This window comes from Borostomias antarcticus (assembly GCF_949987555.1).
Source record: "Borostomias antarcticus genome assembly, chromosome: 4".
NCBI lineage: Eukaryota > Metazoa > Chordata > Actinopteri > Stomiiformes > Stomiidae > Borostomias > Borostomias antarcticus.
The window spans coordinates 2,855,448-2,873,048 of NC_140237.1; the positions used below are offsets into that span (position 1 = coordinate 2,855,448).

Genomic DNA, 17,601 nt, shown 5'->3' on the forward strand with positions numbered 1-17,601 from the left:
ACGTTATTATTCCCTTTGGACTGGAGCGGTGATCGGCGTACCTCTCTCTTCCTGGTGCGTCGCATGCCTGAAGAAGCTGTGCGTAAGAAGCTGTGCGTAAGGACGCAAAGGAGTGGCACGCACGGTTCATCAGCTGTGCCAGCGCGTCGCGTCATTTCTTCCAACACAACCCGCTCCTCCTCGCCGGCCCCGGTCCCGTTATAATATCCAGTTCTTCTTCACCGGAAACATTCCCGCCGCTCAGTGTGGAACAGGAGGCGTCATGAATGAAAAGAACAACCTGAATTTACCAAACTGAGCACAAGCCCCCGGATACGCTGCAAGGTAGGCTTTAGGCTCATTCAGAATAATTCGTCGTTTTGGTTATTGTCCCGATCACAAGCGCCAACTTCCTTTTTGAATACAGTGTGTTGGAAATATGAAAATAGCTATGAGAAAACAACACATGTTGATGGTAGAACATTGGTTTGGCTTGTAGGTCTTGTTTTGTTTTGAAACCCGAATTATATTCAATTTCAACAATTCATATTTAACTTCCCCTACACAATGAATGGCATTTATAGGCTGCAAAGCCAACTTCAAATGGGTTGGTGGACACATGGTGAGCATACAATTATTAATGAATTACTATTCACATCTGTGTTCTTGTTAATGATAACACCGCTCCCCTATATGGATTGCTATGGATGGACCAGGTTCATGTTCCATTGTTGAAGCCCCGCCTTCGAGTCTTGAGTTGCGGCTTTTCCACTGGCGTTCCCTGCTTGTCCAGAACGCACATTGATTTGTGCCATTGTGCCAACTGTCCAGCATTGTCTAGTTCTAATAGGCCATTCTCCTGCCTTGGCCACAGCGTCGGGGAGAGGTGGGCCTGGTGGAGGTGTTGCCGCGGTGATGGTGGTGGACCCAGGCGAGGGCCGTATGGACGGGACAGATGGCAGGGGGACCAGCGGGGACCTGCTGGGGCCAGAACCCAAAACCACCACTACCACAACTAGGACCAGAGCTGGCAGCGTCACCAAGAGGGAGACAACGTCCCACAATGGACTCCAGACTCCGACTGACCCCTCCCACTCCAGCCCGTCTGAAAGAGGGGTGGTGGTGGAGAGGCGGGCCGCTGCCATGGCAACCGCTGTGGCGAGAGCAGCGCCGGCGACTCCCAGGCCGCCGCTCCGCCGGCCCCTCAGCCTGGAGGTCACGCCTCAGCGCTCCCGGGGGGCGGAGCCAGACAGACGGGTCATGCAGCCCCCCTGGCGCAGCGCCGCCGCCCCGGCCCCGCCCCCGACCCGCAGCCTGACCAGCCCCAGCCTCGGACCCGGGGGCTGGATGCGCCGCAGTGAGAGCACCTGCACCGTCAACTCCTCTCTGGGCCTCCGGGCCACCAGGGGGGGCATGCGGCCGGCCACCTCCCTGCCTCACATCGCCCGGGGGGGGGGGTCTGCCGCCCCACTGCCCTCGCTACGCACCCCCCGCGGGGCCTGTCTGCTGGTGGCACTCCGGCCAATCAACCTGGACCAGGAAAGGCAGGCCTTCTTCCAGTCTGACTACAAGTACGAGCCCCAGTTTGAGTACGCTCAGCCGGAGCCCAGCAGTGTGCTGGAGAAGTACAGAGAGGGCTCGGGACTCTTCCTGTCACAGGTATGGCCAGATATTAGTGGGGAGGAATGAACTTGATTGGTCTGATATGATACAGTATATATGATACAGAGCTTGGTCAGGATGTCTGTGTGCAAAGCTCTCACTCTACCTGTCCTTGTCCATCTTGTTGTTCACTCGTAAAAAAAACAAAACAAGAAGAAGCACTTTAGATAGTGAAACAACTGTCTAGTTTAAAGTAAGAAACCGACTAGGAGTTATTTGACATAAAACGTCCAGGTATGTCCCTCTTCGTCCCTAGGCAGTAGGGATCATGGAGTGTGTCTTGTCTTCGTCCCTAGGCAGTAGGGATCATGGAGTGTGTCTTGTCTTCGTCCCTAGGCAGTAGGGATCATGGAGTGTGTCTTGAGGAAATTTGGCTCGTATGAGAACTTTGAGGAGGTGACGGGGGGAAGCGTGCTCCCCAAGAGCCGAGTTTGGGCAGCAGCACGCAAGTACCTGCAGAAAGAGGGCTGTGTTGGAGAGGTAAGTGTCTGTGTTGGTCTACGGTGTGTCGGTGAAGAGTGTTGGTCTACGGTGTGTCGGTGAAGAGTGTTGGTCTACGGTGTGTCGGTGAAGAGTGTTGGTCTACGGTGTGTCGGTGAAGAGTGTTGGTCTACGGTGTGTCGGTGAAGAGTGTTGGTCTACGGTGTGTCGGTGAAGAGTGTTGGTCTACAGTGTGTTGGTGAAGAGTGTTGGTCTACGGTGTGTTGGTGAAGAGTGTTGGTCTACGGTGTGTCGGTGAAGAGTGTTGGTCTACGGTGTGTCGGTGAAGAGTGTTGGTCTACGGTGTGTTGGTGAAGAGTGTTGGTCTACGGTGTGTTGGTGAAGAGTGTTGGTCTACGGTGTGTCGGTGAAGAGTGTTGGTCTACGGTGTGTTGGTGAAGAGTGTTGGTCTACGGTGTGTTGGTGAAGAGTGTTGGTCTACGGTGTGTCGGTGAAGAGTGTTGGTCTACGGTGTGTCGGTGAAGAGTGTATGATCCTCAGATTGTTTGAGGATATGATGATGTGTTGACTCTAGATGGTGGTGTGCAGTTCTGTTAAGATATGAAGTGTAGACTGTAGTTTGTGGTGTTTCTACAGTAGGAGAAGATGATATTAATGATGGTTGTGGTGTCTCTTGGTCCCAGGTGGGGGTGTGTGTGTACATGTCATGATGGTGATGATGGTCTGTGGGGGTGTGTTCACATGTCCTGATGGTGATGGTGTGTGTGTACATGTCCTGATGGTGATGGTGTGTGTGTACATGTCCTGATGGTGATGGTGTGTGTGTACATGTCCTGATGGTGATGGTGTGTGTGTACATGTCCTGATGGTGATGGTGTGTGTGTACATGTCCTGATGGTGTGTGTTGGTCCCAGGTGGTGGTGTGTGTTGGTCCCAGGTGGTGGTGGTGTGTGTGTACATGTCCTGATGGTGGTGGTGTGTGTGTACATGTCCTGATGGTGGTGGTGTGTGTTGGTCCCAGGTGGTGGTGGTGTGTGTGTACATGCCCTGATGGTGATGGTGTGTGTGTACATGTCCTGATGGTGTGTGTTGGTCCCAGGTGGTGGTGTGTGTTGGTCCCAGGTGGTGGTGTGTGTGTACATGTCCTGATGGTGGTGGTGTGTGTGTACATGTCCTGATGGTGGTGGTGTGTGTGTGTCCCAGGTGGTGGTGTGTGTGTACATGTCCTGATGGTGATGGTGTGTGTTGGTCCCAGGTGGTGGTGTGTGTGTACATGTCCTGATGGTGGTGGTGTGTGTGTGTCCCAGGTGGTGGTGTGTGTGTACATGTCCTGATGGTGGTGGTGTGTGTGTGTCCCAGGTGGTGGTGTGTCTGTCGGAGGAGCTTCTGTCTCAGGCGGTGATGATGGTGGAGAGCTGTCGGCCCACTCTGACCATCAACCTGTCCGGCGCACGGCAGCACTGGCTGGAGGGCATGCTCAGGCATGAGATAGGTATCTACGCAAGTACACTCCACACTACCACAGCACGCAAGTACACTCCACACTACCACAGCACGCAAGTACACTCCACACTACCACAGCACGCAAGTACACTCCACACTACCACAGCACGCAAGTACACTCCACACTACCACAGCACGCAAGTACACTACACACTACCACAGCACGCAAGTACACTCCACACTACCACAGCACGCAAGTACACTCCACACTACCACAGCACGCAAGTACACTCCACACTACCACAGCACGCAAGTACACTCCACACTACCACAGCACGCAAGTACACTCCACACTACCACAGCACGCAAGTACACTCCACACTACCACAGCACGCAAGTACACTACACATTACCACAGCACGCAAGTACACTACACACTACCACAGCACGCAAGTACACTCCACACTACCACAGCACGCAAGTACACTACACATTACCACAGCACGCAAGTACACTACACACTACCACAGCACGCAAGTACACTACACATTACCACAGCACGCAAGTACACTACATACTACCACAGAACGCAAGTACACTACACACTACCACAGCACGCAAGTACACTACACACTACCACAGCACGCAAGTACACTCCACACTACCACAGAACGCAAGTACACTACATACTACCACAGAACGCAAGTACACTACACACTACCACAGCACGCAAGTACACTACACATTACCACAGCACGCAAGTACACTACATACTACCACAGCACGCAAGTACACTACACACTACCACAGAACGCAAGTACACTACACACTACCACAGCACGCAAGTACACTACATACTACCACAGCACGCAAGTACACTACATACTACCACAGCACGCAAGTACACTACACATTACCACAGCACGCAAGTACACTCCACACTACCACAGCACGCAAGTACACTACATACTACCACAGCACGCAAGTACACTACACACTACCACAGCACGCAAGTACACTACACACTACCACAGCACGCAAGTACACTACACACTACCACCTTCATGTACTACAGTATGTCACGGATGTGTCACCAAAAATGTTATTGGTCCTTCTCATAAGTAAAGCCTTATGTAACATACAGTATATAGATACAACATACAGTATGTCACTTTTTCTTTTTCAAATCCCTAAATGGTGCAGGTAAATCAGCCTGCTGTACGTAGCTCGGGAGGTAGAGGCCGGCTGGGGATCCCTGGTTCTATCCCAGCTCCTGGCGTTGTGCCCAAGTGTCCTTGAGCGAGACACGGAACCCTCAAATCGCTCACGTTCGTCACGGTGGCACAGTACCTCGTACTGTCACCTCACAGCAAGAAGGTCTCTGGACCTCTGTGTGGAGTCTGCATGTTCTCCCTGTGTTCTCAAGAGTTTCCCCCACAAAGAACCCAATACGAAACACATGCAGAAGAACAGATGCTCTTCAGTCCGGTCCCTGACCAGAACCTGGACTGAGCACCTGGACTTGGTCTCCGGGCTCCATGAACGATGGCTGCCCACTGCTCCTGGCTGCCCCTGGAGGAGGACACTGACCAGGCTGCCCACTGCTCCTGGCTGCCCCTGGAGGAGGACACTGACCAGGCTGCCCACTGCTCCTGACTGCCCCTGGAGGAGGACACTGACCAGGCTGCCCACTGCTCCTGACTGCTCCTGGAGGAGGACACTGACCAGGCTGCCCACTGCTCCTGGAGGAGGACACTGACCAGGCTGCCCACTGCTCCTGGCTGCCCCTGGAGGAGGACACTGACCAGGCTGCCCACTGCTCCTGACTGCCCCTGGAGGAGGACACTGACCAGGCTGCCCACTGCTCCTGGCTGCCCCTGGAGGAGGACACTGACCAGGCTGCCCACTGCTCCTGGAGGAGGACACTGACCAGGCTGCCCACTGCTCCTGGAGGAGGACACTGACCAGGCTGCCCACTGCTCCTGACTGCCCCTGGAGGAGGACGGCTTGGATGGGAGAAATGCAGGGAACTATTTCCACCAGCGACCACCGAAGACGTGTGTGTGTTGTGTGTGTGTCTGTGTTGTGTGTGTCTGTGTGTGTGTTGTTTGTGTGTGTGTGTGTGTGTGTGTGTGTGTGTGTGTGTGTGTATGCTCTGTCGCCTTCACTCACGTGTGTGTGTGTCACGTGTGGCCAAATAAAGACCCTCAAGGTCCTCAAAAAAATGAATGTACCACAATAATTGAAGTGATATTTCAGCATGATATCAGAGCCGGTGGCTGTGATCTGATTGGCTGTGATCTGATCCAACTCTCAACACCATCATCATTTCTCTCCATTTAAAATCACATGACCTTTTTTTTCTTTAATCTCCTCCTTCAAATGCTGGGGTCACATTCCCAACCCGGATCCCTCACGCTCCCTCTCTCTCCGTCCTCAGGAACACACTACCTGCGGGGGGTGAACAACAACCTGCAGCCCTGGGCCACGCCCTCCGGCAGGAAGCAGCACGGCCTGCAGCCAGCCAATCCCACGGAAGAGGGCCTGGCCAGCCTGCACAGCGTGTTGCTACGGAAGCAGCCTCACCTGTGGCGCGCGGCGCTGCTGTATTACACCGTGTTCCACGCCGTCGGCCTGAGCTTCAGCCAGCTCTTCACACACATCGGACGCTTCGTCCAAGACCCCGCCGTGCGCTGGGAGTACTGCCTGCGCGCTAAGAGGGGCCAGACGGACACGTCTCAGCCAGGTCCACACACACACACACACACACACACACACACACACACACACACACACACACACACACAGAGACGGACGAACGCCACCTCACATATATTAGCCATGAAGGATTGTCATTATAGACAACCCAAAAATAACAAATACAGGAAATACTCTAGACACCCAAGCATGAATTTGTAGAGTGATCTTATTGTTTTGTGTGTGTGTGTGTGTGTGTGTGTGTGTGTGTGCGCGTGTGTGTGTGTGTTTCAGGCTGCTTCAGTAAAGATCAGGTTTACTTGGACGGAATCCTCAGGATTCTCCGTCATCGGAGGAACATCGACTTCAAGATGTTGAGCGCCTTGGGAAAGGTCTGTGTGTCCTCCATACATACAGTATGTATATAACCCATATTCACTTCACCATGACGATGAGAACGCTCCCAGCCCTCCCCCTGTCCCTTACAGGTGTCCTACGAGGACGTGGAGAGACTGCGTCCCCTGGCGGTCCTCCGGCGGACCAGAATCCCTCACTTCATGCAGGACCAGGAGCGTTACCTCCAGCATCTCGACCACATCGTGAGCGCCAACGAGCTGGACGACGCACAGCTGCAGGAGCTCCTGCCCTGACTCCCCGACACGCCTGCTACACACACACACACACACACACACACAACCCGGGAGCACACTGGACCTGTGCTCCAGCCATACCATCTGTAAAACACAGGACCTGTAGAACGTTCCAACACTCGGATCATATCTGAGTTGCGACCAAACAGTATTATGCCTCATTTTGAAGCAAAGACGGCTTCTCGGACTTAGATTGTCATATGGACTTTGGGCTCATACAGTAGCTGGAACATGTCTCCGTCTGCTGACCATATATACTCAGCCAGTATCTGTGTCCTGTGAGCGTCACCTTTGTCCAACGCATGCCTTCCCTCCAGCCCCAGCCTTGACTGACCACCAAGTTACCTCAATATCGCAATACTACAATATAGTAACTTGCATCGTCAACATGTACAGTAACATGCAACATGTACACTTCCGTGCACTTACATCATACCGCTGCATCAGCGCTTTGGCAGGACAACGCTCCTCTTTCACCCTTTTGAACTCTCATGTACTGTATTTATGCAAATATTTATTATTTGTAAGGTTCTTTTTGCTTTTTATCCAGAAAATAATGAAACAAATGTGTATGGCATTAGCTTTATATCTCCCTTTATATGGAGTGCTTAGTTTTTTGCCTTAGATTTTTCCGCTTTGATAAACTAAGGGCACCAAGGAGCTCTCCATCCAAAACCCAGGGACAATGACACCAAAACCCCCGTTAGAAACAAGTGCCAATGGACTCTAGTGTTACACATGCCTGAGTTGTGATCATCACATGACTCATATCTTGTGTTGATAATCAGACCATGATTGTGTTCCAGAGAGCGTCCTTGGTGGTCTTGGATGTGACGTAACTGCCCAAACATCCAACTACCAACCTTTACTGCTTATGCCTGTAAAGACGGAGCTGAATATAATGCGCTACCATGCCTTTCCAACATGCAGCCCAAGCTGGCCGGTCACCAGTGCTTCCTCATTCTTTAGCTTGTCAGGCAGGTGAGTGATTGGCTGAGGAGAGGAGAGGGAGGGGTGTTGTGCGTGTGCCTTAGGTGAGTTTGGCGCGCATCTGTTGTAGCTAGCTAGGATATATTTGTAGCCTTGCATTTGAACCTTGTCACTGTTTTGTGTCAGTATGAGCGTTTGTTTAGTGGCCAAGCCTCTGGTGAGTCAGAGATAAAGGACATTCACAACAGGATTTGCCCTGTTCTAAGGAAAATGAGCCTGGCTCAAACCAAAATAATAAATGTCAGACATTTTCACATTCAAAAAGTGTTAATCAATATATTTGACTATTTGCCTTTGAAAGAATTTAAATTGAAAGTGACTGTAATGAAGTTAAATATGTACCACATGACAAGCCAGCGCCCAAGTTGACCTAAACAAATGCCCCCACTTGTATAACATGAATGTTGCACACTCTGTTGTGGAAATCATCTGTGATTTCCAATTTATTTAATAAAACAACACTCCACAACTGGTGTCTATTCTCTGAAATGTAATGTGCTGAGAAAAACAAGGTATTGGTTCACACTGGTGAAGTAGATGAAGAGTTGGAACAGGCAACAGCAAGTCAATCGCATTCGCTTTGGTTTACTGACACCAACTGACAGTGGGCCTAGTAGCAGAAAAATGATGCATTCCTTTTGAGCCCCATTCTGAAAGCAAAGATAAACCTTGAATTAACCATGAATCCTGGAAAATCATTAATCACAAGCTAAAGTAAAACATACTTTCTTCTGCTCCTCCAGCAGATACAGGGTATCTCCAACTTACCTTCATTTTCAGGTAGTCCCTCTGCATCCTTCTTCATTAGATAACCTTTTCAAGATGTCACCCTTATAGAGGACCTTAATGTCTTTAAAGGAGTAGTAAAGGGAAAATGCATGTTTAGCCCTGTTTTAAGGTTACTTATGATCATGATTCAGATCAAAACGTTGACAAAACTAGCACTTTTGAGAAAGTCTGATAATTGCTCTACCACCATTTTGGTCATACAATGGATGTGGGTGGGCACCTTGAAAAATCATTCAAAAAACATGTTAAACTCTCAACTTCAAAGACAAGAAACTCACCGAGGTGTTAGTTGGCATTCTGACATATAATTCGCCATAAAGTAAGATTCTAGTTCATCTGGAAAGGCTTTTTTAAAAATATTTAGCATAGAACTATTTAGTCGCAGCACATATGTGTGTAAACTTCTGCAAACTAGGTAGCCTAGCAACATAAACAATAACAATAGCTACCGTAAGTAGTTCCGCTTCCTGAATCCCCTCTGCGGATTGATCTACACAACGGTCGCGTAAATACAAGTCAATGGATTTCATAAAATGATCAATAAAACCCCTACAGGATTCATACTTTGCAGCGAATTTGATGTCAGAACACCAACGGACACCAATTACCCCCTCGGTGAGCTTCTTGTCTTTGAAATTGAGAGTTTAACATGTTTTTGAATGACTTTTCAAGGTGCCCACCCACATCCATTGTATGACCTAAACGGTGGTAGAGCAATTATCAGACTTTCTCAAAAGTGCTAGTTTTGTCAACGTTTTGATCTGAACCATTGTATATGATCATAAGTTACCTTAAAACAGCGCTAAACATGCATTTTCCCTTTACTATTCTTAAGGTTTTCTTGGAAATAATGAAAGGTACAATTTCAGCATACTGAAAATAATTTGATATTAAGTAACATTTAGAAATATATGTTCTAAATAAATCTAGTTGGAGTTAATGTCTGTGGGCCTACTGCTGTGATGAGGCTGGCTGACACTTTAAAAGGTTCAAATCAACTAGACTGAAAGTAGCAAAAAGTAAATGAATATAAATATTTATTTTACATCGGATTGTCAAAATGCATATATGCTTTAAAGAAGGCTCTGCCTAATTCAAAGGTTCAGCATGTCTGTCCACTCCTCCATCTGAAGCCTCCAACACAAGTACAAGCTGCTGGCATGTGGCCAGCACATCTGCATACACGCAACAATGAGACATCCAGGTTCTTACTAAACAAGATTAACGGGAGGATATGTAGCTGATAATTAGTGCACTAACATGGATATGATTTGATCATCTGACCCTGGAGACCGTGACCTCTGAGGAGGTTCCTCCCGAGGCCCCTTCCACGTGACCTCTGACCCTGGAGACCGTGACCTCTGAGGAGGTTCCTCCCGAGGCCCCACCCATGTGACCTCCACTGAGATAGATCCTCAGGGCTCAGGGGTCTTCTAGAGCTGGACCCTCTAGATCCTCAGGGGTATTCTAGAGCTGGACCCTCCTAGATCCTCAGGGGTATTCTAGAGCTGGACCCTCCTAGATCCTCAGGGGTATTCTAGAGCTGGACCCTCCTAGATCCTCAGGGCTCAGGGGTATTCTAGAGCTGGACCCTCCTAGATCCTCAGGGGTATTCTAGATGTACAACGGTGTAGAAGATGAACAGCCCTGCATCACCTGGAGACTCCCCAACAGTAGAATATTGAAAACTATGACTTACCAGTCTGAATGGTGTCTATTGTGTTATTTATTCCCAGGTTATTTGAGGGTTGTGGGATTGGAGCTGAGTACACATGTCAGACTGTCAGGGTTTTGCCATTGTTTGTAAAAAAATAAAATAAAAGTTTAAAAATTAAATCCATTCAAAATGTCTTGAGGATTCCAATGGAAAATGCCGGCCCTTTCTCTCATTTTAACTGACCATTTTGTTACTCTTAATTTTGAATACTTCTCAGTCCATACAATGTGGTTTGAGTCAGATTGGAGTCCTAAATTGACCTATTTCACAGATGTACACAGTGATATGTTGTTGTACTTGATCAAAATGTTGGCTACAATGGAGAAACATCTTCTTAATAAAGCACTCATCAAAACAACATGCACACTCCTTTAAATAAAAATGGTTTATTCTCTTTCAATATAGTATTTGTTCTATCCATAGCAGAAAAGAGCCTCCATGCCACTCAGTGCTATTACCTGGAATATGATCTCAGGTCACCACAGCTTCGTACTGACTCACACACATCTTACAGCACAACACTGGCTTTATACTGATCCCACAACAGTCACTTTGCTCTTTTAAAACAGGGGGTTGAGGTGGGGAGGGGGGAGGGGCGGGGTTGAGGAGGCAAGTAACACGTCGAAGCTTGGATCCAATGCGTTTGGTTTGGGACTGAGCCGAGCAGCGCCGCAGTAGGGGGCCCCGGTTTGTGCAAGAAGATATTGGGGTTTGTATCAGAGTGTGTTTGTGTTTGTATGTTGCAAATTGACATCTCACTCCAGTATGGCTGTTGACTTGGAGGCAGCAGTTTCTGCCACGAAAGGGTCACAAGTTGAGGTAACAAAGGTTTTCCTGAAAGTAGAAGGAGGTCAGGAATCTGTGATCAACCCAAAAGCCGCACCTTCAGATTGAACAGGACTGGATAAGTTCAAACAATGTGTGGGTACAGTAGTTTCACCTTGCCCTCTGATAGGTGTGTGTGTGTGCGTGTGTGTGTGTGCATATTGATTGTGCAATTTCCCCCCAGCGATCAATAAGGTACACTAGTATCACCACCATTTACCTCCTCTCTGCTCATCATGTTGCATTGGAGCCACTTATTGCCTTTGTGCCATCTGTGTTGGAGTTTGATTGTTCCTTCAGCACTGGATCTGAGAGACAAAGTCACAATCATCCCAAGACAATCATCCCACTTCAACAACGGTAGAACAGAATGACCCTCCCCTCATACACACAGTATCACACACATTCTCAATCTGTGGGCAAGTCCTGAGACAGTGGAGACAGAAAGAGGGAATGTCCCAGGGAGGTCCGGACACAAAAGTGAGTGCAACCAACAGAATTAGGGGCGTTGCATAGGTGTGTAAACAAATTCCCCTCTGGGGAAATAAAGGTTTCAATTCAATTCAATTTGGCCTCTGGACAGAGAGGTAGCTGTGTGAGTGTGTAGAGGAGAGACTAACAGACAGAGAGGTAGCTGTGTGAGTGTGTAGAGGAGAGACTAACAGACAGAGAGGTAGCTGTGTGAGTGTGTAGAGGAGAGACTAACAGACAGAGAGGTAGCTGTGTGAGTGTGTAGAGGAGAGACTAACAGACAGAGAGGTAGCTGTGTGAGTGTGTAGAGGAGAGACTAACAGACAGAGAGGTAGCTGTGTGAGTGTGTAGAGAGACTAACAGACAGAGAGGTAGCTGTGTGAGTGTGTGTAGAGAGACTAACAGACAGAGAGGTAGCTGTGTGAGTGTGTAGAGGAGAGACTAACAGACAGAGAGGTAGCTGTGTGAGTGTGTAGAGGAGAGACACTCACAGAAGTAGGGGTGCTGCATGGCCTCTGCAGCGGTCAGCCGCTGCTGGTGGTCGTAGCGCAGCAGCTTGTCCAGCAGGTCCAGGGCCTCGGGGCTGACCAGGTGCTGGTTCTCCGTCTGGACAAACTGCTCCCAGCGCTTCCTGGTCTGCCTGGGGGGGGACAGAGACACACCCCAAACAATGTTAGGACAATTCAAGCCAACACATGGCAGTAATGAACTGGCAAGATGAAGTGGCAAATGAGCAGAACCCAGAGGATGATGCTCTCCAGCGAGATGTTCCCCCCCAGGCAGCCCTGTGTGAAGATGGGGTGGTGGGCTGGTACTCACTGTCCCAGGAGGTCTTTGAAGCGGGTGTCCAGTTCTATGTGGTACTTGTGCAGGTAACCAAAGAGCTCGTCCGTCCCCAGAACCTTAGCGATGCGGACAAGCTAGAATGTAGATTGGGAGGGGGGTCATTTGTGAAACTACTGATGAATCATCTTCAGTGTGGACAAATTAAACATTTTCATTCTTTTGTGTGGTGTAGGATTGATGGTGTAGGATTGTGGCTTTGTGTGTGTTCATACTCCATAATATATTTACCTGGTCATAGTTGTCCTGGCCGTGGAAAAAAGGCTCTTTCAGGAAGATCATGCTAGCCAGCATGCAGCCTAGACTCCACATGTCCAAGCTGTAGTCATACATCTAGGAGAACAACAGGAGGATTTTCTGGGTAGCATGTTTCTCTTCTTGTTGGAAATGTCGTATAAATTATGCTAATGAATCCGATCAATACACATGCATTAGAGTGTGTGACTCTTATTTTATGTACAGAGTGTGTGTTACTGGCCCGTACCTGATAGTCCACTAGCAGCTCTGGCCCTTTGAAATACCGTGATGCCACCCTGACGTTATATTCCTGAGCGGGATGGTAGAACTCTGCCAGTCCCCAATCTATAAGACGCAACTGTGCCAGAGAGAGAGAGATGATCATTAAAAATGGCCAGAATAGTGATGAATGCAAATAAGCTTTGTTGTGAGACCGGTAGCATGTTTGCTAGTACACTACTGACACCTAGTGGCTGAACATCAACATGACAATCTATGCTGGGTCTGGTAGATGCGATTCAAAAACGGTCTTGTGTGCCATGACCCACTTGAGGCCTTCTGAGGCCTTGATTACCATGTCAATACAAAACATTTCTATCTGATTTTACATTATTAAACAGAGAGAGCCATGGAATGTGGCATCTTACCCAGTCAAAACCATAACCAGGAGAAACCTAGTGGATATCAATATAAAACTACAATGGGACGATACATCTATGAGCTACTAACAGGCGATGATGTGCTCTATTCACTACCTTTCTCATCTGGTGGTCGATCATGACGTTGTGTGGCTTGACGTCTCTGTGCATGATGCCCATGCTGTGGCAGTAGTCCAGCGCCTGCATGAGGGAGAACACACAGCAGGAGCACGCGCTCTACAAGCACTTCACACAGCAGCAGACTGGATTACAGCTCCTGGAAGTACAGTAGGACCCCACTCATCCCAACTTCAGAGATCCCAAAATCCCGGTCTACCGGACAGGCTTAATTTTTTTATTTTTTTTTTTAGCCTGGTTACTGGTGGGATTTTCATGACGGTACTGTATCCTACTGTGAATAAAAACAGAACTATATGTAGACCTACATGTTGCCTGTAGGCTGTAGCCTACTGTCACGTTTCATTTCTTTGTTACTCTAATGTCGAGCGCAAAACGCAAACGAGTCTGCTGCGCGAGAGCTGCATTCCTTGGTACCAGAAAGCGCGTCAGCAACCTGAAGCAGCATCGAGTCATTTTACCTTCCCAGTTAATGGACTTCAGGAACACAGACGTGTTGTGAGCATGTAGATTATCCTACTAGACCTACTGTATTTGTTAAATAATAGCCTACAGCCTAGGCCACGTTAGCCTACATCGGTTGTTTTAGAGACTTTCTTTTAGGCTATAGCCTAAGACACGACAACTTGTCTGTCATTTCATTTATTTATTTATTGATTATAATTTGCTCTAATTGTTCTAATGTTGGGTTGTTTTTAGGCTATACCATGTTGTTCTGCGAATACAGTAGCCTATCGATGCAGCGTACGCCTCATTTGAGAATAAAGTACTGTATTTGATCAAAGCACGCACTCAATTGGAAATTCGGTTATTTTATTCTAGGCTACTGTAGGCCTATTATAGGCTAGGCTATATGAGTTTAGTTGGCTATTTGATTGCAATTTTGATGCATTTTCACAAGTAATTAAGGTTATTTATCGGTCTATTATGAGTCTATATGGAACAAGTATACCACTTATTGAATTTGGTGCATTTTAACATAAGTTTCAGTCATCCGGACATTTCAGAGATATGAACGACCTTCGGTCCCGTTGGGTTCGGATAAGTGGGGTCCTAATGTAGTACACAGCAGACCAGGCAGCCTGGGGGGAAAGCGCTTTACGTGCTGTTCCTAATGGAAGTGCCCATACCTTGAGGAGCTCGTACATGTAGAAACGGATATCAAAGTCTGTTAACTTCTGGTAAAGTTCCTGTAACAAATAAAAAAAATGTTGTAATGTTAAGGGATAGTTCACTCAAAGCTTCATATTACTTGCATTAGTAGTATCCTTCCCTTGAAAGCAGTCTAGACAAAAGACAAAGTTGAATGCATGCTTAATGGCTATATATACACATAGACCACATTGCCCATAGACTAAGGCGAAATAAGAATTTTAGACTTTGGTAAACTATTCCGAGTCAACAAATTACCAATATTCAACAAAACACTATTCAATCAGAAAATAAGATATACATTTCTTGATATCAGTATTCACCTAGCATTAAAGGAGTAGTAAAGGGAAAATGCATGTTTATCCCTGTTTTAAGGTTACTTATGATCATATACAATGGTTCAGATCAAAAAGTTGACAAAAATAGCACTTTTGAGAAAGTCTGATAATTGCTCTACCACCGTTTTGGTCATACAATGGATGTGGATGGGCACCTTGAAAAATCATTCAAAAAACTCTCAATTTCAAAGACAAGAAACTCACCGAGGTGTTAGTTGCGTTCTGACATTTAATTCGCCAGAAAGTAAGATTCTAGTTCATCTGGAAAGGCTTTTTAAAATATTTAGCATATAACTATTTAGTCGCAGCACATACGTGTGAAAACTTCCGCAAACTAGGTAGCCTAGCAACATAAACAATAACAATAGCTACCGTAAGTAGTTCCGCTTCCTGAATCCCCTCTGCGGATTGATCTACATATCTACAACGATCGCTTCAATACAAGTCAATGGATTTCATAAAATGATCAATAAAACCCCTACAGGATTCATACTTTGCGGCGAATTTGATGTCAGAACAACAACGGACACAAATTACCCCCTCGGTGAGCTTCTTGAAATCCCACCCACATCCATTGTATGATTTAAACGGTGGTAGAGCAATTATCAACTTTCTCAAAAGTGCTAGTTTTGTCGATGTTTTGATCTGAACCATTGTATATGATCATAAGTAACCTTAAAACAGGGCTAAACATGATTTTTCCCTTTACTACTCCTTTAAGGCCTTCTCATTATTCTGAAATTATAAAATTAGTATTTGAAATTTTGAGGTATGCATGTTATTGATAATGGACATTTTTATATGAATGGTATTCTTGTAGTAGTTTCACATGAATGATCACCACCAAACATCAGTACCTTAAAATCTGTGTTATTGATGCACTCAAAGACAAGCGCTGGTGTTCTGGACTGCAAAAAGAGGATAACAGGAATGTTTACTTGATAGGGGGAAAAAGCTGGTTGACAGTAACCCTTGAACTCTCGATCACAAGAAGCATGAATCTCAAGTGTTTCAAAGATGGACAGAACTGGACACTGGTAACAGCAGATAAAGCTACACATGCACCCAGAGGAGGCTGGGAGACCCGGAGGGGAGCAGGGGACATACCACAGGGTCCTTCACTGTGTCCACCAGGCGGATGATGTTGGTTCCCCCTCGCAGGTTCTCCAGGATCTTGATCTCCCGCTTGATCTTCTTCTTCTTGACAGGCTAAAGAAGGTGAAAGTTGACAAGAGGTAAGACCATGAGCAGAAACACTCAGCCACACCATGGTGTAATGTGAGGCTAGCCAAGATATTGGAAGATGAAAATTCAACAACTTGTCAATTTCTTCTGTTGTGCAATTTGTTTTGCTTCTATCTAAATAATCATTCACTCCCAGAATGCACCTTGAGGATTTTGACCACCACCTTCTCATTGTTGCTGACATTGATGGCCTCAAAAACCTCGCTGTACTTCCCTCGGCCTAGTTTGCGGACCAACTGATAGTTGTCTTGATTGCTGCAGAAAAAAAAATCAGTAAAGGCAATTAGCAGTGAAGAACAAATGCACAAGAATACTGTGTGTGTGGGGGGGGGTGAATGCTTGTGATGAGTTACCCCTTCTGGGGCTAACTAAGTAAATGTCTCCCTTGGACCATGCCCATGTCTTTGTGGTCTGAAGATGGGCATTTGGGAATGGTGAGCACAAGACCAAAGAAAGACAGAACTCCTTCGGTCTATCCGTAGAGGGCAGGTCAAAGGGGGCTTGATGAAAAAAATAGTTGGTAACTACTTCACATGGTGTAGTCCTGTTTGAAACTTGTACACCAAACTAAACGTCACACTCTGACGACTTATCGGTCTAAATGAATCGTTAAATGCTTATTCTTGGTAAATTGGAAGCTAGGTGAAGTTACATTCTTGCATAATATTATTTTCTTATAGGTATCATGTGGGATTCTCAAACACGGTATACAGGATTTTGTTCCTACCTCCAGTTTGGCACATGTGCATCATAGTCCCAGTACTCCCTGCTCTTCTGCGTGTTGACCTCGGTGTACACCCGAGCTTTGCTGCTGGCCGCGGGACCGGGCATCGCGAGCTGGGCCGCCCGGTGTGGATGAGGGTCACCCCGGTGTTGATGAGGGTCACCCCGGTGTGGATGAGGGTCACCTAATGGCACGACACTCCTCTTGGCGCGAGATTGGAAGTCAAGGCACCGACTTTCAGGGATCCCAGGCTTTATTACCTCAGAGTAGAGGTGAACATTGGTTTGGGCGACTTGTGCCCGGAGTGGCTGACTGCAGTCTGCTGCCAGATGTCCCCGGTCAGCCGCACTGGTTGTGCGAAGAGTCAGAGCTACAATGAGCGAGTGTCTGAGCCCCCTGAGCAGCCTGTGAGGCAGGATGTGATGGTGGAGCCCCCTGAACAGCCTGTGAGGCAGGATGTGATGGTGGCCCGCCAGCTTCAGGGAGGCGACCGGAGAGGGGAGACAAAGGATGAGGTAGAGCACAATACTGCAAATATGGGAATCAATCACGACGAGCTAGCAACACCAACACCAAATGAGACTTCAACTAACACTCTAGCTAACAAGGCACACTGATCACT

The 17,601-nt window shown here is 47.5% G+C and overlaps 2 protein-coding genes across 2 annotated transcripts; one reads left to right on the plus strand and one right to left on the minus strand.

Annotated features, from left to right (window-relative positions):
* Positions 1-894: 894 nt before the first annotated feature.
* Positions 895-6,872, plus strand: kiaa0895l (the record flags this gene model as incomplete). The annotated part of the gene is made up of 6 exons (XM_084437030.1): positions 895-1,638; positions 1,978-2,121; positions 3,442-3,574; positions 5,966-6,271; positions 6,517-6,614; positions 6,711-6,872. 6 exons carry the CDS (start codon positions 895-897, stop codon positions 6,870-6,872), a joined length of 1,587 nt encoding a protein of 528 aa, XP_084293156.1.
* A 3,906-nt stretch (positions 6,873-10,778) lies between these two features.
* Positions 10,779-17,449, minus strand: LOC311307836 (casein kinase II subunit alpha'-like). Its single transcript, XM_084436718.1, has 12 exons — positions 16,983-17,449; positions 16,399-16,510; positions 16,118-16,219; positions 15,868-15,918; positions 14,651-14,710; positions 13,500-13,583; positions 12,992-13,102; positions 12,739-12,840; positions 12,484-12,584; positions 12,156-12,304; positions 11,414-11,501; positions 10,779-11,202 (listed from the first exon to the last, which is right to left on the minus strand). The coding sequence occupies exons 1-11, from the start codon at positions 17,084-17,086 to the stop codon at positions 11,428-11,430; spliced, it is 1,050 nt and encodes a 349-aa protein (XP_084292844.1). The 5' UTR covers positions 17,087-17,449; the 3' UTR covers positions 10,779-11,202; positions 11,414-11,427.
* Positions 17,450-17,601: the final 152 nt, after the last annotated feature.

Coding starts and splice junctions, on each gene's coding strand:
- LOC311307836 (XM_084436718.1), bottom strand. CDS start 17,086: ATGCCCGGTCCCGCGGCCAGCAGCAAAGCTCGGGTGTACACCGAGGTC. Junction 13,103..13,499: donor TCGACCACCAGATGAGAAAG/GTAGTGAATAGA, acceptor TCTCTGGCACAG/TTGCGTCTTATAGATTGGGG. Junction 12,585..12,738: donor GCCAGGACAACTATGACCAG/GTAAATATATTA, acceptor TCTACATTCTAG/CTTGTCCGCATCGCTAAGGT.